The 21,460-nt window shown below is 42.2% G+C and overlaps 1 protein-coding gene across 1 annotated transcript in view; it reads left to right on the top strand.

Annotated features, from left to right (window-relative positions):
• The first annotated feature begins 300 nt into the window (after positions 1-300).
• Positions 301-21,460, top strand: part of LOC143282086 (solute carrier family 12 member 1-like) — a 53,380-nt gene continuing 32,220 nt past the window's right edge. The window contains exon 1 of the mRNA XM_076587555.1: positions 301-2,140. Coding sequence (XP_076443670.1) covers positions 875-2,140 — 1,266 coding nt within the window. The 5' untranslated portion in view covers positions 301-874. The remainder of the gene's footprint in view (positions 2,141-21,460) is intronic.

Consider the following 21,460-nt stretch of genomic DNA (forward strand, 5'->3'; position numbering starts at 1 on the left):
ACGGGAACGGAAAACCGAAGAAACGATTGTCTGTACGAACTAAAGCCTCTGTTCCCCAGTGAAGACAGGCAAGGTGGAGGGGTGTGTGTGTGTGTGTGTGTGTGTGTGTGTGTGTGTGGAGGGGGAGGGGAGCGGGAGAGGGGCTGGAGGGTTCGGGGGGGTTGTCATCCATCATGACGGAGAGCTGTCACACTGCCCCGCGGTCTGCTGCCTTGTCCTGTCCTATATAAAGACAATGGTGTGCACGACACGGCCACTCACCTGTTTCACGGCCCTGGTAGCCACAGAAACAGCCTGGATTGTTGTTGTTGTGCTGTTTGCAAGCTGCTTGCCTGTACTGTTCAGTTCTGTAGGGAGGTGGGATTCAAGAAAATGTTGCTTCTTCAACTTTAAAATCATGGATGATGCGTTGTTAGTGATATTGTGAGTTTATTTCCTTCAAAACAAATAAAAACGGGAGAAAGTTTGACCGAAAGAGTTTTAAAGAAAAAGGAAACATCGAAAAAATTAAAAAAAAAAGAAAGATCGTGCATAGAAATCGATAGATGTGTCTGTAATTTCGTCACAGAGTTGGACATTCTATGATAACAAACTGAACTTGTTTACGAACATTACGTGGATGTATTTCTGTCAGTCACTCATCGCCGCCGCTTCTCTCTGATCAACACTCCCATTTTTTAAACCCTGGTTCCCAAACAAAACATACGGTTACTTCTCTCTTTATGTGAGCGTTTGTCTCACCAAGTACAACGTCCACAAATGAGGCGTTTCCTCTTTCAATAACAAACAAGAAGCTGTGGTCATTGTGTGGCCCGACGTGTGACAAGCTGTCCGCAGCCAGGTATCGGAGGGACAAAGGAAGACAAAGGCAGCCATGGTGCTGGGACCACAGGACGCCAATCGAACTGTCATCAGCGTGCAGAGCCCCGGGCACAGCGAGGGGACAGAGGGCAGCGAGGCCGCCAGCCACTTACCGCTACAAGACTTCACTCGGCTTTCCCATCATCACCGACACGGCGACCAGCCCTCGGCGTCGGTCCGTCAGGAAACCTCACCGGAAACGGCTCTCGGCAAAGCTCCGTCACTTCCGGAGATCGGCAGCGCAGCGGCACAGCACAACGGCGTGACAGACTGTGACGAGGCAGAGAAATGTAAGTCATCGAGAGGAGAAATATCTCCCGATACAGTTACCGCCGCTGAGAGCAAGTCCCCTGTGAACTGCTCTGTCCCACAGGATGATAGTTCGACCGGAAGAGCTGCCAGTGCACGCCGAATTTCCAGAAAGACCGGCGTGTACGTGCTGCCCTCACCGCCGGTGGTGAGAGAGCAGGACGGAGAACAGGTGTTGACCTTCACCGACACCGCTGACGACAGCGTCAAACCCGTGCAGTCACAGCCACAAGCCGACACCCGCTCCGCTGTCAGAATCGTCGTCACCGCAGAGTCGGACATGGCGGAGGCAGATTCCGGAGTGGACACTGAAACCCACTCCCCTCTCTCCCACCCTTCTCCCTCCTTCACCACCGCCCAGGCTGCTCTCCAGGAAATCGAGGAGGAGTCATCTTCCGTGAACAACAACACGGAAGGGGAGGACGAGGACAAAGACCGGACGGGGTCACGGGGCCTCCCTCAGCAGCACCCTGTGTACGAAAAGAACCCCGTGGCCCAGAAGACAGTCCGGAAGGTCTCCCTGGAGTCCAGCACGTCGCCCGTGCACAAGCACTCGGCCCACCTGAGCGGGGCCACCAGGCGCATCTCCCAGCACAAGCGCAAGGTGTCGGTGGGCTCCGACAGCAACAACAGCAGCACCGTCGTCCCCAGTCGTAAGAACTCCATGGTTCTGATCGAACAGATCCCTCAAATCATCCAGGAATCCCTGCAGCGTTACCTGCAGGTTCCTGATCCCAACCACTACATGGAAGAGAACGAAGACATGGCGGGGTCAACTCCGGCGAGGCCCCAGCGGGTGTCGGTGTTTTCCATCAACACGACCAACAGCCGACGCAGCAGTAACCAGAGCGACGTGACGTTCTGGGACCCCCAGGAGATGCTGCCCTACGAGAACCACTATCACCTGGTCATGGACCAGCACGGAAACTTCAGGCCCAGACCCACACTGTACCAACTGAGGGAAGAACCCGTGAGTATCAGATAACGATAACGATAACGATGTTTTATTCAGATTAAGGCCAAAGCCCCTCACTGAAGGGGGTCACACAAGAAAATAAATAAGGAAAATGACTTGACACGATAAACCAACATCACAAATCAACCAAAAGTAGCTAATACAATACTCAACATCATTCACAAAATAACGATTCGAAGTCTCTTCAATGCCTCATATAAGTATATGGCCAAGTTTTGTTGGGTAAGCTCATGTTTTGACGACATGAGCAGATTAAATCTAAAAGCACAGGGATCTTTATAATATTTAGGTCGAATTAATCTTTGTCTGAGGTCACTCAAAGCAAGGCAACATAACAAAAAATGCAATTCATCTTCCCTACCCAGGTTGCACAATCGACACGTATATACATATTCACTCCTACTACAGTATCTGAAACTGTGAACAGCAATATTAGAGACACCAAATCTAAATTTTGTCAGTGCACTTTTTACATATCTGTTTATTTCCATCCCAATATATGGTTCAGGCCCCTGCGATGTTTTAAAGATTCTAAACTGTGCAAATCTATCGCTAGTTTCCATATGGTCATGCCAATCTTGCCACCTACAATCAACTATTCGCTGTCCAAAACACTTTATAAAACATGCAATATCTTCAACACCCTGATTATCCCACACAAAAGAATAACCATAAGAATTTAAGCACTGACGAACACACGTTGCCCATGTTTTTTTGCCATTATTATCTAAGGAATACAACATCCGATAAGCTTTGAACGGTAGCCTGTTTTCGTTCATTCTTGTAAGTTTCAACCAATACTTATTGCATTTAATGTACGAGTTTAAATAAATTGGATATCTCCCTAGCTCCCCATACACAAGATCATTTGGCGTTCGGATGTCCACATTCAAAAATCGTTTCATTGCAAACAAGTGTACTTTTTCTATTTGTTCACTGTTTTCCAAGGCCCATATTTCTGCACCATACTGCATTATTGGCTGGACTTGAGCATCAAATAACCTGACAAAAATACCAAACAAATTACAATCAAGCTTATACAAGATATGAAGTATCCGAATAACTGCTTTGTTTGCTATATCTTGAGAGAGAGAGAGAGAGAGAGAGAGAGAGAGAGAGTATCAGAGAGAGAGAGATAGAGAGACTGAGTATCACAGAGAGAGAGAGAATCACAGAGAGACAGTATCAGAGAGAGTATCAGACAGAGAGAGAGAGAGAGAGAGAGAGAGAGAGACTGAGTATCACACACACACACACACACACACACACACACACACACACACACAGAGAATATCAGAGAGAGAGAGAGAGGGAGAATCACAGAGAGAGAGAGAGCGAAAGAGACTGAGTATCGCAGAGAGAAAGAGAGAGAGGGAGAGAGAGAGAGGGAGAGAGAGAGACTGAGTGTGCATACAAGAGGGGGGGGAGAGAGAGAGAGAGAGAGAGAGATTTGACTGTGTTGCTTTTGACAAGTCTGTCAGTTACCTTCTCTATTCTTTTTCTTTTCTTTTCTTTTTTCTTTTTCTCTCTGGTTGCATATTTTTCTCGGTCACGTTTCGAAAGAGAAAAGACATTGCATTGTGTCGCATTTGTTCAGTGTTCATCGTCACTTGTAATTTTAACACACGTTCCATTTGTATATTTGTGAGTGTATGTTTTGAAAGAGAAAATACGGGATCGCCGCGTGTCCCATTTGCTCCGTAAGTGTTAATCTTCATTTATCGTGGTCAATACACGTTCCACATGTATCCTACATTAGTGAGTGGAGTCCCCCCCCCCCCCCCCCCCCCCCCTTTTTTTTCCAGTAAAAGTCAAACTACGTTGATGTAAACTGTACCTGACGCATGAACAGCGACCAGTCCTGAAACCCATAGTTTTTTTTCTTTTTCCTTTATCCTTCTTCCATTCACAGTTGACCACACTGAAATCATTATAGCTGTGACTGACCGTTGAGCTCGATAATTCTGTTATAAGACAGGACATTATCATTGTTATTATTATCATTATCATTATTATTATTATTATTATTATCATTGTTCATTATGTTTAGTTCATCAAACAAAAGCAGAGGGTGAAAAGTAAGGCTTGATTGTGAAGAGGCAATGTAGTCAATGCTATTTGACATGGGTTTTTTTTTTGTTTTGTTTTTTTACATAATTTCAACATTCTGAGTGACAGAGACAAACAGACAGACAGACAGACACACACACACACACACACATAGGGGGGGGGGGGGGAGAGAGAGAGAGAGAGAGAGAGAGAGAGAGAGAGAAGCAGTTAGAACGACAGGAAGAGATCTAGCCCATCAATCACAATGATGATTATACAGCAGCGTGGCAGGACTTGCATACCAACTGTCAGGACGAACTGTTTCATGCGCATCTCAAATTACACCGCTCCTCGTCCCCCCCCTCCCCACCCCACCCCCCGACACACTCTTTTAGCCCCCTCCCCCTTCCACTGTCCCCTCTCTCTAGAACTGCATCAGAGACATGCTTGCAACAAGCGCTCACCATGTCGTGGCCACTCTCTCACACACATGGACGCATGCATGGAGATGTGTACATATTTGGGCTGAGGGAGTGCGTTTGCTGCTGTTTCTAATGCTTTTATTTTCGCGTTGAAATTTAAACCGAAAGCCGTGTCACTCCCATGTCAATGTGTCTGTATTTTGTAATCAATTTCTGAAAACGCTGAGCCGTCATCTTAGGACTTGCATACTGCGTTGATGGAAGCAGATTTGTGAGTTTCTGAGAAAGTTATTTATTTTGACTATGGCCTTTGTTTAAACAACAACAACAACGACAAAAAAAACAATAAAAAAGTTCATGTAACAGTACATATAACGGTCATATGGACTGACCTTTTTGTAGACCGAAACATTCGTAAAATCACATGATATCGGAACAACGCAAACTACTAAGCAGTCAACAAATAAAGTAATGCACACATTCCCAGACAATGTCGATATGATATCTGGACCACTTTAATAGAAATACTTAACATTCTGATTGGACAGACATCTTTACTGAAATAGTTCCCAACGCCCGAGTCATTTATATTTGAAAACAAAACAATGGACGCCATGTGAGCATGTTTAAATTGTTGCCGACTTACCACGCAAAAGATATAGCGGTAATGAAAAGACCTTGATTTCTATTGGTTTAGTATTTTTTCTGTGCACCGTGCAGTGTTCAGTTTGTTTATGGTCACAACAAGAAACGATGTACAGTCGAGAAAAAAGTGTTTGAATCCATCTTAACAGACAGTAACAGACATTTTAACTCACTCAGTACGGCCAGTCCTCTCTTCTCCTCTACACAGACCCCTCGGATGTCCAGTGGGTGTCTGAATGACCCAACCTTTAGCTTCCGTCGTCAGAATTGTGGTATTCTTTGTCAACATTCACCTCTTCAGTATAAGAGCCTTCCGCTTGCAATATTTTGATGGTGGTAATTGGGGTGAAACGCTGTTAACGTCTTCTCTTTCGCCGTTCGTATGGAGAGAGTTAAGAACATACGACGCATCTGCGTACACGTTTGTTGTAATTTTCAGAGGCACAGTTAAAACAGGTAACTAGCGGTGTAAAGGCGTTTTCATATCTCAGCATATTTGGTTTTTCGCTGTCTTACAGCCCAGCACCCCCACTCCCGCCCCCGCCCCCCACCCCTGATCTGTTGTGTTTTGCAAGAAGCCGTGGTCTTTTCCCTTGTCTCCGAGGCTCTGTTAGGGTTAGAAGAATTATTTTGAAAGATAGCTTTGCAGTTCTACACATGCCAGACACAAACCTCATATTATCCTCAGTCGGAATGAGCATGTAACTACTAGAAAACGTGTGAAAGAACTTCAATGCAAGTCTCTCTCTCTGAGAAGTTACACAAAGCAAGCGATATTTTCAGGGAACTATTTTGGTTTTTTGTCTCTCTCTAAGAATTTATACAAAACAAGCTATATTTTCGTTTTTCAAGCGCACCTGTTACACACTGTGCTGCGTTTCCTTACGACTTAAAAACAACCATCATTCTTCCCAGAAAACGTCGTCATAAACATAAAAAACCATGAAAACAAGGAGCGCTGTAGTGATATGCAAATTGAGGCAAAGCGCGCAGTGATGAATGTTTTCGATGTATCAGTATCCCCACCAAGTGGCCATGATTTATGAGCCATGATGTGCCGTCTGGACCGTCAGGGTCGTGACGTATACTGCCTCTGCTGTTTGCCGGGAGGTGAACGGTGGGTGGCGGCGCCCATGGACATTAGCCGCGAGGTCTGTGTACTGAGAACGGACAGGGGAAAGATAAGGAATTTCCGCGGCGTGCCAGGAGCCGGTTCTTCACGATGAAGTCAATGGCGGAAGATTTACAGGGGGGGAAAACGACTGACCAACTGTGTTTGGGATGGTCACTGGACTGCACTGATATTGACTTTGATGTATTCCTTGTGGGAAGTTTCAGAGGGATGTCTCATGTCGTAGTTTGCCAGCAAATCCCTACCGTCTTTGTCACATTTTTGTGAGTGAGAGTGAGTGAGTGAGTGTGTGTGTGTGTGTGTGTGTGTGTGTGTGTGTGTGTGTGTGAATGGTGTGGCCCGTGTATATATATATATATATATATATATATATATATATATATATATATATATATGTGTGTGTGTGTGTGTGTGTGTGTGTGTGTGAGAGAGAGAGAGAGAGAATGGTGTGGCAAGTGTGTGTGTGTGTGTGTGTGTGTGTGTGTGTGTGTGTGTGTGTGTGTGTGTGTGTGATACTACAGCGTCAAAGTGGGTGGCGACTTCATTCCGAACTATACTGTATAGTACTTTGTACGTGTGAATCAAAAAGCTTCAGGAAGTTTGAAGAAATCATTACTTAGTAAATGTAACTGCTCCAAACTGTATGTATCAGAGAGCATTTGTGGCTGAACTAGCAATATATTCACGTGCAAAACGACATTGAGACGAGTAGGGGAAATATTTCCAAGTATTTCTAAACATTAGCCACGGACAGTTCAGTTCAGTTACTCAAGGACGCGTCACTGAGTTCGGACAAATCCATATACGCTATACCACATCTGCCAAGCAGATGCCTGGCCAGCAGCGTAACCCAACGCGCTTAGTCAGGATTTGAGGGAGTACAGAAAAAAGCATAAACAAATAAATGGATACATCATTAACATAATGAATACATGAATGAATAAAGAAAGAAAGAAACAAACAAACAAAAGAATATAATTAGTAAGCAGATAGATAAACAAAATGAAATATAGGGGAAAAAAGTGACAATAAGAATAATAATTAATAAACAAATACGCATATAACTGTAAATAAACATGCACACACAGACACACACTACCACATATATGCAACAAATATGCACAACTACAGATATGAAAGCACAAACAAAAGTGCACTGGCCCAACACTACACATAAAAGCGCACGAGCCCACACACACACACACACACACACACACACACACACACACCCTCCACATTACTCCTGCATCCCTCCTCCCCACCCCCCTCCCCCAATCACTCCATCCCTCAACACACACGCGCTCACACATCGCAGCCCCAACGACGCACAAACACACACACACACACACACACACACGCACACACATACGCAAACATACACATGCGCTCGCACGCACACAAAGATCTCCTGACACACGTGTATACTTACACGCATGTGCGCGCGCGCACACACACACACACACACACACACACACACACACACACACTCACGCACATACTGCCACTGATGTGCCACAAGAGGTGTGGGAAAAGATATCTAATGCCAGGAACGCGTCTTGCGTGTTGCTTAGACTAATGTGTTTGGAAAAGCCCAGAGATAATCTGTTTTGTTTTGGAGAAATTTGCGCAATGTTGGTTTGGAAATGATGCCAGTATTCGTTTGATTTGCAAAGGATCGTGCTCTACCTTTCATGCTAGACTGACGGCCGCTCCAGCACTCTACGTTTCTTTCTGTGAGGCGATCAATGGTGTGATGCCCTTGTATCTTTTTTTTAATTTAATTTTTTTTAAGGTACTCTTTTCTTCCGATTTTAGATTTTCACAGATGTAGCTCGCTCGTTGTTGCGTTACCAGCAAGCCTGTCAACTCGCTCATTTCCTTTAACACCTGCAGGTCCCGGACAGCATGAGCATGTAAATTTTTGAATTTTGAAAGTTGCGCATTGCCTCGCGCCACTCTGGGCTTCCCATTCCACTTTCAATTTTCTGTAAGAGGTTCATTGAGTCCGTTAGAATCATGGCATGTTGGTTTCCAGGCGTATGAACAGATGACAGCCACTGGAGAGCATGTGTCACAACTCCCACTGTCAGGCTGGAGGTTGTCTTTGTACACGGCATTCTCTTCCCTTGTTTTTTTCCCATTTTCCTTTGCAGTGAATCCCCAACCGGATTGGTCTCTTTGGTGACTAAGCCATCTGTGTATACGAAAACAGACATGAGAATCCCATTATGTACTTAACTTTCCCTTGCACCTGACAGAGACAGGATGGGGGGTGGGGTGGGGGTGGGGTGGGGGATAAATGGAACGTGTGGAAGTAGAAGAAGGCTGGAGAGAGACTGGCAGTGGAGAAAGAAAGAAAGAAAGAAAGAAAGAAAGAAAGGAGTTGGTGGGGTGGGCGGGTAGCGAAGATTTAACAGGGAAGGTCAGAGGGGAAGAGAGAGAGACAGAGACAGAGAGAGAGAGAAAGAGATAGACGACTGAGAGAGAGAGAGAGTGACGACTGAGAGAGACAGAGAGAAAGTGACACAGACAGGGTGACACAGAGAGAGAAGAGAAGAGGAGAGAGAGAGAGAGAGAGAACTCAGAACCCAAAACATTTTTTATATTCAGACACAGATGCAGGCAGACTGAGAGACACGCAGGGGGGGAAAAAAAAGGAAAGTTTTCAAAATCCTCCATTGTTCCTGAAGTAGGCACAAGGACTCAGGTGGAGGCAGTTAGCAGTGAAACAATGAGAGGAGAATTTGTGTCGGAAGGTAGGACTAGGGTAAACTTGTGCAGTTGATGCAGCGGCTGTGGCGTAGCGGTTAGGGCCGTTAGCAGTAGGGACATCAGTGTGGGCTTTCTTTCTTTTATTTTTTTTCGTTCCCGATCTTAGAGACGGGGGGTAGTAGATTTGTGTCTCCACGATGTCGCCACGATTCGTCTGTTCCAGTTTCACCCATTCCCGGTTCGCCTATCAATGAATTGGTGATCCCGAATCTTCTGCTTTCAGTTGGTCTACGTACTCAGTTGCTCTCTCTGTGTGTGTGTGTGTGTGTGTGTGTGTGTGTGTGTGTGTGTGCGTGCGTGAACGCGCACGCGCGGTGTGTGTGTTAGAGAAAGAGATACAGAGAGAGAGAGAGAGAGAAAGAAGGGGGCTGAGAGGCGGTTAGGCGAAGCGGAACACAGAGAGAGAGAGAGAAAGAAGGGGGCGTAGAGGCGGTTAGGCGAAGCGGAACACAGTCCACAACTCAAGAGGTCATTGCGGGGGGCGGCACGATCCCAGAGTAAGTTAAACGGGAACAGGCGAATCGGACCTGCACCGTGCCTTCTCCTTTCCTTCTGGAGTCCTGTCGCTTTGGTGCGTTCAGTAGCAGTCGGCGTTAATTCGGTTTTGTTGTTGTTCAGCAGGAATCACACGTCAGCCATGATTGTCTGTACCTATTTCCTGCTTCAGGTATTAGTCACGCGGCGGACTTAAACAAAAACAAGAAAAAACATACAACCAAAATAAAACAACAACAACAACAACAATAAAACAGGATGGTCCAGAAATCTAACGTCTTTGTATTACCCAAAAAAACCTAATCGGAAATATCTGGGAGATGTGAAAATCGATTTTGGTGTGTTGACGTTTCAAGCGTGAAGGAAGAAACCACGCCTGAAGGTGGACACGAAACTAACGAAGCAAGAGGCACTACACTCTGGTGCAGCGATCCTCTTGTTGTGTTTGAAAAGTTGATCCAGCTACTGTTTCACTGCAGTATATAAATAGGCTTCGTATGTCAGTCCAACACAGAATCTGATTTCAAGTAATCACTTGGATACATTCACAATGTACACATCATTTTGTTTGCGTTTTTGGTGTAAAAAGATGAAACAGGGCTATTACGTGTAGATCCATAATGATAAAAAAAAAAGTCGGGTATAAGAGAATAACGATGTTACTGTTGTCTTTGGAGTAATAGATATTTCTGCATCGCATGAACACAGTGACCCACGTTGATTAATTTATTACTCAGAGCTAACGATTACATGAAAACGTCTGAATATTGTTCTGTTCATACACATATTGTGTTGCGACCCGCAAAGGAGTAATATTGTTCCGGTTAAAAAAAATTCTGTTATAGAATTATTTCAGAAAACAAAGTGTGAGACACATAGAAATATCCCTTTGTTACTTGTGACTGTGAACGAAGGCAAGCGAGGAGACGAGAGCGCAATTCCACCAGTACTGAACTACAAACCTAACAAGTGTAATCGTCGTTTACGGGGCCGACGCTGTCCCGAGAAATATAGACAAAACTCGAAATGTTCGAAGCAAAGACTGAGCCAGGATCTAACAAGGATTCCGAAATGGAGATGGATTCTATAACGGGCAAAGAATCCAACAGAAAATGTTTCCTGACAAAAAGCGAGAAGGATGATGAAGAAAGGGACGACGAATACCCGAGTTCCCGCTTCCTGAAACAACTGCACGCAAAGAAGATGGACGATGTCAAGCACACCAAAAAAGGCTCTGTGGTCATCTTCGACCAAACTACAAAGAATATCAATGACGCTCAGCATCATATGCACTCTCCGATTGAGGAGGAAGAATACGACACTGACGATGAGGTTGCCCAGTCGATTCTCAAGAAACGAATGTCTGTTTTCTCCGTCGGCAGTCGAAGGGAAAGTTGGAAGAGTGAGGTTTCGCTTTCAGAACTCCAGGAATCTCTGCCTCATGCTGATCACTATCGGTTTTCCGTGGATCATCTGGCCAGGCCAACTCTAGGCCAACTTCGTCACTTGAATGTAAGCTTTGTGCTTTTGGGCGTGTATGTGTGTGCACGTGTGCGTTTGCATGTGTGTTACATGTTAGGGCGTATGTATTTATTTCTGTGTGCAGGAAAGTCACTCTTCTCTCTTTCTCACTTTGTGTGTGTGTGTGTGTGTGTGTGTGTGTGTGTGTGTGTGTGTGTGTGTGTGTGTGACTTGCCTTGACTTGACTTGACTTGACTTGACTTCATTTATTGTCATAAAATCCCGAAGGATTAATAGACACAACAAAGAACAAAGGGAACAAAGAAATAAACGGTCATCTAATACGCATGCACTGAAATACATAGTTGGCGAGTGTTTTTTGACAGTCATCGCAGGTGAATAAATCACTTGGCTTAAGGATATTGTTTTGTATTTTTCTAGAGATCACATTTGATTGATGATCATACTGCTGTATAGTTGTGATTAGATGGTTTCGCAAATTATGAAATAAGATACACGTGTGTGTGTGTGTGTAAACATGAATCTCTCTCTGTCTTTCCTTCGTCTTCTGATCCAGATAAAAGACATAACACGTAAATGTGCCTACTTTTGCCTGTGAACAGTTTTTAGATGCGCGACTATATTCTTCAAACAAGAGGTAAAGTATTCATGACTCACATGTGATTCCTGTTGAACACAACGAAACCAAATACTTGGAGTGAGTGGAGGTTGTACTCACTTATGTCCATCCAAATAATATATATATGCTCTCAATCGGAAATCATAACTTATATCCACCCAAATAATACTTTTACTCACAATCAGAAACGTGTGCTTGTCGAACCGAAATTGTTCGCTGGAAACGGAAGAATTCCATGTTAAGCAGCCGACGTCGATTGACATTTCATTGTTCTACGATCATGACAGAGATCTGCCGAAGTTTCATACTTTCCCTGTCTTCATCACTCCTCTGCGGCTTCAATAAATTGTGACAAAAACTCCAAACGCATTTTCGTGTAATATACTCATTAATTACTCCGGACAAGTGCAGTTCTTTCTGCAAAATCATGATCGGCCATTCGGACACGATATTCCACACCAAATATTTCGATCATGATGCCGTTTTCAAACCAGGGTGATGTGAGGTGTGCACACTACAACAATCACTAACTGGAATGTCCTGTCCTGTTCAAACCTCTCTTTCTATATCTTTGGCACGAACGCCCCCCCCCCCCCCCCCCCGCCCCTACTCCCGACCCCCCCCCCCCCACACCCCCCCGACGCTCGCGCGCCTGCGTATGTGTGTGTTTGTGCGTATGCGTTGAGGGTAGCTGCTATGTACATATGTATGTTATAGTTTATGTATGCAGTGTGTGTGTGTGTGTGTGTGTGTGTGTGTGTGTGTGTGTTTAGTCTTTTAGTCACATTTTGGTGTGTGTACGTAACATTGATGTAACATGTTATGTAAACAAAAGTATTCTTGTAAAGCACCAAGAACAGATTTCTGGATAAGTATCCATTATTATCATTATTATTAAAACTACTCATTGACGTACACTTAACTTCAAAAACTACGATTTTTCTCTTCTAATAATAATAATAATAATAACGTACTTACGCAAAGCGCCCTTTCTCTCGAAAAGGTCATGGCGCTTTACATAAAAAGAAAAAAGTTACGATTTACTTGAAGCACTCATGACCACTCACTGAGGTCCCGTGTGCAGCATGCACTTAGCGCACGTAAAAGAACCCACGACAACAAAGGGGTTGTTCCTGGTAAAAAAATCTGTAGAAAAATCCACTTCGATAGGAAAAACAAATAAAACTGCACGCAAGAAAAAATACACAAAAAAAAAGAAGAAAAAAAAAGGGTAGCATTGTAATGTAGCGACGCGCTCTCCCTGGGGAGGACAGCCCGAATTTCACACAGAGAAATCTGTTGTGATAAAAATAAATACAAATACAAATCTAATTAGAAACCTTTGTGATATTCTCGTGATACTACCGAACATATGTGTGGTGTGTAACGGTGACGCCGGCCCATTGCATGCACGTGTGTACGTCTGTTGATTTGGATGGTTGTTCGAGAACATTAAACAGTAAAGGCCTTTGGACAAATCCTTCTCCGAATAGAATAGCATAGAATAGAATATGTCTTTATTACCAAGCGTACCGGGGTCACAAGGAATATTAGGGAGATAGTACATAACAAGATACGAACATAAATCGAAAATCATACACAAACATAGATACAGTAGAAATTAGGATACACACATGTGCATATCAATATGAAAACTTGTGGACACACACACATACACACACACACACACACACACACACACACACACGTTTGAACAGAAGCTGCATATTACATATGGATGGGGCTGATGACTAGATCTTCAGGTAGATGGTTGTTGAACAGAATCTAACGGCCTATTTGCTGCATACAAGGAATGGGTTATCCCGTCCCGAACTATCGGTGTGCTCGGCATGCTAATGATGAGATGCACAAACGGAATGCCACGCGGCCAAAGTCACTGAGGGTGACTGTTAGTGCCGACACAACGAGCAGATGGGTGAATGTTGACAGGCTAATGTAACACCACCATACTGAGTGTAAAACGCATGAGATAAGATAAGATAAGATAAGATAAGAATAACTTTATTATCTCCAACTGGAGAAATTTGGTCAGGTGCATCATCACAACATTAAGTAAACAACATGGGGACCATGACTGTAAAAGCCAACAACAGCCCCTACAAATATTACGAAGATACAAATGTAAAAAAATATCACATACATCGTTTCATACATATATCCACACACTGCAGGTAATAACTAGTATTCTTAATGTAAAAACAGAAAGAATTAAGAAACATTATTTGAATATAATTATAAACATAGCCTACTATACTGCACATTGATTATAATAGACAGATAAGATAAGAATAAAGATGAATTGCGGAAAACCACAACCAGATAATCAGCACACACCCGCACCCCACCCCCCACCCCACACACGCGGATAACTTGATTAAACAAGAGTAATAAACATATGTTCTCAAATAAAAGCATTTCACATATTCGCTTTTAAAAACATTGCAATTAATTATTACATCGTAATTATTAAACAGAAATATATTTGGAATATGGACGTTAGCATTAGACATATTCCATTGTACATTCTTCCTGCATATTGCACATTATTCTTTCTACATATTGCACATTCATTATAACCAATTGTCACGTTTTAAGCTCAGTAAACACACATGCACACACACACACACACACACACACACACACACACACACACACACACACACACACACACACACACACACCACAACTAGAACAAGGTACAGCCTATCATGCACGGACTTTCACGCGTCTCACATGAGAGTGCGCGCGCGCACACACACACACACACAGTTCTCAAGAATTTAAAAGGTGGATTGAACGTGGAATAAAAGTCTTCAGAGCTCTGGATTTCAACTTAAAAGTTCTGTAGCGTCGTCCTGATGGCGACAGCTCATAATACTTTGCTAAAATATGGGTGTCGTCAGTTGCTATCTGCCTGTTTTTTTTAACCACTCGACTTTCATACAGCTCTTGCATACTAGCTTGTTTCACTCCCACAATTTTACTGCATACACTCATGACATCGTTCAAAACACGCTTACTCCTCACTCCCAAACTTCCATACCAGCACATAAATGAAACTGAGCACGGATTCGATATGACATCGATAATAACTTTGAAGAATATTTGAATTTATACCAACATTTCTAAGCTTCTGTAAACAAAAAAAATTCTAGATTGACATTTCTTATGAATGGAATCAACATTTCTGTCAAAAGTCAGCTTATTGTCTAAGATGGTCCCTAAATATCAGCTTTTCTATGCCTCAGTTGAGTGCTATTCCGTGTTTGGGATCCGTGAGATCTGTTCGCCCTTTTAGTTAATCTCTTGTTTAAAATATGCGTTTATACTTTACTTATCATACTTGGTAGGGTTACTCCACGATAGTTGTCGGGGATATTAGCGTCCCCTTTTTGACTCACTTGTGTAAACAAAGTGAGTCTATGTTTTAACCCGGTGTTCGGTTGTCTGTGTGTGTGTGTGTGTGTGTGTGTGTGTGTGTGTGTGTGTGTCCGTGGTAAACTTTAACATTGACATTTTCTCTGCAACTACTTTGTCAGTTGACACCAAATTAGGCATAAAAATAGGAAAAATTCAGTTCTTACCAGTCATCTTGTTTAAAACAATATTGCACCTCTAGGATGGGCACACACACACACAAAAAAAAAGAAAAAAAGAAAAAAAAGAAGCCTAATTATATGCAAACTGCATTTACTGTTATATTTATATTTTTTGTATTCTCTAAACTTGGCACTTTGATCTGATATTCTGACCCAACAACAAGAGCAGTCATTATTATCATTTTTTGTTCAAACAGGAACTTCTTTTGCTAAGCATGGAAGTTTTATTTATTTTGCAAACGTTTTGGTGCAGATAGTAAAAAAGGGAAATTACTCTGTAATTAATGCTAGGGGACTTAATTCGCTTTAAACTGATCTTTCTCATCTTAAACATTACATTTTGAAATTATACACAATACATAAAAAGCTTGGATTTTTTTTTAAAAAGTGTATCACAAGTGAGTCTTGAAGGCCTTGCCTCTCTTGTTTATGTAATGGTATGATAATAGATTTTGCACATTGCAAACGAAAAGTCACACTTTGAAAAAAGTCTGTTGAATAAAACAGTAAGAAAGTCTATAACATTTGAATTGGCATGTTTTAACATTTCCCCAATACTCTTATCTGGACCAGCACTTTTCCCACATTTCAGTTTATTGATACATGTAATGATTTCTTCTCTAGAAATTGGATCGTTGAATATAGGTTCAATATTTTCATCATCATTATGACCATCATTATCGTCATTAATATCATTGTCAGTGTCAGCAGTAGGTAGTCTCACCGTCGTTAAATACATGGAGAGAGAGAGAGAGAGAGAGAGAGAGAGAGAGAGAGAGAGAAGATGGGGGTGGGACAAGGTTACCTTCTTTCAAGGTGACCTGTTGGTACAATGGCAGTGCTACAGCGTGTTAAACTTTCATTTGTCGCCTTCTTTGTGGTGCGTTGTGGTACTTAAACCAACACTCACAGTTTAATGTTCATTCAATGGAAGCTTCAGCGTGTTTCCCACAGCGCACGCTTTTGTCCGCGAGTGTATGTCTCCCTCTCTCTCTGTCTCTCTCTCTCTCTGTCTCTCTGTGTGTATGTGTGTTCAAAGACAGAGAGAGAAACGGAGAAAATCACTGCTGACGCTGGCGACATGGTGTCCGTTGAGGTCAAGGTATATTCTTCGTTCATTCAAGCATTTTTCACTTCAAAAGCGGACTTGCTAATTGCGGAGTATAGCCAAATACAAACGAAGGACATCCAAAGGCAAATGTTACTTAGTGATAATTTTTTTCTTATCCTGGATAATGTACACGTTTCGCACATGATCACTATTTATTCTCACATCCAAATTTATGTTTATTTGTCTGATATCACGGTAAGTGGAAAGACGTTAAACTGAAGACTACACCCAAAAGATGCAAGTGCCCATCAGCCCATGCTTTTGCTGAATTAGAAAGGTCGAAGAACACTCACTAGGCCTCTTCTCTCTCTCTCACACACACACACACACACACACACATATATATATATATATATATATATATATATATATATATGTGTGTGTGTGTGTTTGTATGTAAACACCGAATGTTTGTTTGCAGTACGTCTTGCCGAAACCATCGGGTTTTAGTTTAATCCCTCTCTCTCTCTCAAGCGCATTGAATGATGTCGACAGGAAAGCAAAATTGGAGGCAGAAAAAAATCCCCCCTGCCCCCCGTTTTTTTGTTTTTTTTAATTGTTTTGTTTTTGTTTTGTTTTTTTTGTTGGTTTTTTTTTCGGGGGGGGGGGGGGGGGGGGCTGTCAATGTAGCAACGCACTCTCCCTGGACAGAGCAGCCCCAATTTCACACAGAGAAATCTATTGTGACGAACTACAATACAATACTACGCAATGCAATACAATACAACACAATAGAATACGACAATACAATACAATACTACACTACAATACAATACAATACAAGAGGAAGCGAGGAAACAACACTGGGCATACTTTGTGAGGAAGGCCTTGATAGAAGATGGATTTGGAAGTGTGTGGTTGGTTCAGGGCGTAGCGTATACCGATTGCATCATACAAGCAAAAAAGTTTTCCAAACAGAAAAAAAGTATTACGATAAATATCAAACAAATAGCACAGAACAAACCTAGCTAGATATAGACTGAGAACACTTGGTTTTGATTAATGCCAGTAAAAGATGGTTTGAGAATGGCACATCAACACCATCTCCCTGTTCACCGTGTGAACTCAGTTACAGATGATGGAAAATATTTTATTTCAGTGTCAATCTTAAGATACTATCCGTTAAAACGTATTCTTTTGAGAAAGATGTGGCTAAAAAAAAGGACTTATAACGGTGCTTACATCCAAGGATGAATATACATAAAATCATTGGTTTAATATATTTCTAAAGCGTGGGTTTTCGAAAGACAAACATTAATTTAGATGTCCGATCACGAAAAAACTTACAAATTTACATTGCAGTTGTCACAAATCCATCTCGAGGAAAAAAACAACAACACAAAACAGCAACAACCCTAACTTGTTACAACAGTCAGTGTGTGCGTGTATAGACATGTTCATTACGGATGGTCGAGCTGACGGATATTGTCAGCAGTTTTGTGTTAGTCTCCTATTATCTGTATGTGCGTTTGATTGTGCATGTGTTGAGAAAATGCATTTCCATTAATTTTTTTGGTTGTTTGTTTGTCTCGTCGAAGAATGTTATTGGAATCCCCCTGTCACAAGGACTGTGCTGTTAATGACAGTAAACTATCAGAAGAGTATAAAAAACAACAACAAACAAACACAACCTCTCTCTCTCTCTCTCTCTCTCGCCGCCCACACACACGCATTGTGCATGCTGTGACAATTGATTTAAATACTGCTTGCATTGTGAGGGAAAAAAAACAACCAACAACAACGAAAAACCAAACAGGTGTGCTCTTTATGTGCGGTGAAAGGGCACTGTTGAGGCCACAGGGGGAAGGTTGTGTGGAAGCGTATTCAACCAAAGGGCCCTCTAAAAACGCTTTTGATTGGATAATGCGGCACCGATAGAGAACAATAAATATAAACCCTGTCTCTGAACGTGAACACGAACGTAACGAAGGGAACAGCACTCTGTACTGGTGAAGTGATTCTCTTGTGACTGAAAAGTTGATCCAGCCACGGTTCCACTCACTAGTGAAGCGAATGAATAGACTTTGTTTATCAGCCGAGCAGAAAACCTTATTTCACGTAATTACTCTCAGACATGTTTCAAATGTACACATCAATTTCATTTTAATTTGTATATATATTTTTAAAGATTTAAAAAAAATTAATGCATAAGTAAAAAGTGATAAAGTTTTGACGTTTATAAAAACCGTTAGGCCTACATGATATTTTCTGCATCTGTTACTTTTCCGCATCGAATGAAAACATTGGTCCACTTTGATAAAACTAGAAGTGCTAACGATGGCATAAAATGTACTGAGTATTGTTCCGTAATTTCTCATATTTTGTTGCGATCTTCAAATGAGAAATATTGTTTCGTTTTTGCCAAAGAAATGTTTCAGTGAGCAAACTGTATGAAACACAGACATTTCTTTTTCTCTCTTTTTTTAAACATATAAATGTGAACAGGAAAACGGCTACTTTCCAGAATTCAAACCATAATTTCTTCAACCAAATGAAAAGAAAACAGTGCATGACCACCAGCTCCGAATTACAAATCTACCCACACGTGTGATAGCCGTTGACAGTGCCTTCTGACCGTCAGTGTCAAAATAGTGTAATACAAACGCCAAGTGCAGGAAACATTCAAGGAAAGACTGGGCCACGCGTGCTGTAAAATGAATTCTGAAGTGGAGATGGATTCCGACTCAGGCAATGAATCCCAAACAAAATGTTTCCTGACAAAAAGCGAGAAGGATGATGAAGAAAAGTACGACGAATACCCGAGTTCCCGCTTCCTGAAACAACTGCACGCAAAGAAGATGGACGATGTCAAGCACACCAAAAAAGGCTCTGTGGTCATCTTCGACCAAACTACAAAGAATTGCAATGATGTTCAGCATCATATGCACTCTCCAATTGAGGAGGAAGAATACGACACTGACGATGAGGTTTCCCAGTCAATTCTCAAGAAACGAATGTCTGTCTTCTCCGTCGGCAGTCGAAAGGAAAGTTGGAAGAGTGAGGTTTCGCTTTCAGAACTCCAGGAATCTCTGCCTCATGCTGATCACTATCGGTTTTCCGTGGATCATCTGGCCAGGCCAACTCTGCGTCAACTTCGTCATTTAATTGTAAGCTTGTGTGTGTGTGTGTGTGTGTGTGTGTGTGTGTGTGTGTGTGTGTGTGCACTCTCTTGCGCTCAAAAGAGAAGAGAGGAGGGAGAGACAAATCACAGTTCAGATGTGTTATATGTGTGGATTTTGGCTATTCACGAGTCATTCAAGGCAGCCTATGAAGTGGAAGTGTAAGGGTAGAGGCATCATGTAACTTTTTTTGGTTTGTTTCCAGAAGCGATATGGTGAGCAATAAACAGTAACTACTGAAGAAAACCAGAATTTTGTTGTAAAAAGCCTGTCCTGTTCCGTTTTGTGTATGAAACTGATTTCAAAATCGTTCTGTGGCGTGCTTTCCTTTCGATAACACATCCGTTTCTGTTTGTTCACAGCCGTTTTCTTTCTTCTGATCTTCAGGGCTGCTACTCCCGTGCGTGCGTCTCTGTCTCTCTCTCGCTCTGTCGCTTTGTTTTGTAACGAAGCCAGAAGCGTTACAAGAGACGAAACAATGTGTATATTTTATTTACTGAGACATAGAGAAGAATATATCACTGCCAGCTTATGATTTTCTTTTACTTTAACAATCCAGTTGTTAATGTGCACATATGTTTACGGGATGGAGGGCTAATCATTAAAAGCGAATCTCCCTCTCTCTTAGACATTGGAGCCAGAGTGACTAATGAGCTGATCTTTATACTCAGTAATAGGGATTTTAAGCTAAAGCCTGTCGTCTTACAGTATAGTAATGTCCATGTTATAAAAGCACACACAAATTTCAATACAAACGGTGGAAAGAGCCGGAATCGAGCATATAAAAGTTATATACTCAGGAATGCATAGAAATGAACTTAAAGGCACGGGAACCAGTCCCTGGCAATTTCTAAGCGATTACATGACAACGCGATAATGGATGTGCTGCTATGTTGGTCACAATCACAGCAGACGCTTGATTTGTGGGAAGTTTGCATTCCCTGTAAGTTTCCAAAGAATATGTCCCTCCTCATCAGCCCTGTAATTAGCGCTATCTCCTTCTTCTGCTTTGATGCTAAGGTTCATACTGTTCTTGGCTTCTGTTGAAACCTGCAGATACTCCGCATGACAGTCTTGTCCCACAATGACCATCAATACAGCCTCCTGTCCCGACTGTCTGGGCTAGAATTTGATTTTTGTGGAGTGTGTCTTGCTCAAGTTACGTCACCACTCTCCAACCAAGAGGGTTTTAGGGCAGTCAGCGTTGGGATGGTCCTCAGAGGACAACGCAGGGCTGTAGCACGAAGAGCCAGTGCAATCTTGCCTCCTTGTTTGAAAGTCATAGTCCTTCACAAAGGACTACTGTAAATGAATTATCATTGCGGTGGAGAAACCATTGAGTTTTCAGTTTTAGTTTTAGTAGCTCAAGGAGGCGTCACTGCGTTCGGACAAAACCATATACGCTACACCACGTCTGCCAAGCAGATGCCTGACCAGCAGCGTAACCCAACGCGCTTAGTCAGGCCTTGAAAAAAAAAGGGGGGGGGGAATAAATAATAGATAAGCTTACATAAATAAATAAATAATAATTATAATATAGAAAAAGGTAGTAGTAATAATAATAATAATAATAATAAAATAATTAAAAATAAATAAATAAATAAGACAACAATGATGATAAATAAGCAAATAAATGTAAAACATGAAGACACACATTCACACATACACCCACACATGCATAACAGATATGCACCAAACATGCACTTTCACAGATATGAAAGCACAGTCAAAACCATTGATCATACAACCCTCACTTTGCTGTTGGTCGAACTATAAGCTTATTTCAGTCTCTGGTAGAAGCCGTGCGTTGAATCTATAATTATACTTAATTAGACAGAGATAACTGAT

The sequence above is a fragment of the Babylonia areolata genome, chromosome 5 (assembly GCF_041734735.1).
Source record: "Babylonia areolata isolate BAREFJ2019XMU chromosome 5, ASM4173473v1, whole genome shotgun sequence".
Lineage (NCBI taxonomy): Eukaryota > Metazoa > Mollusca > Gastropoda > Neogastropoda > Buccinidae > Babylonia > Babylonia areolata.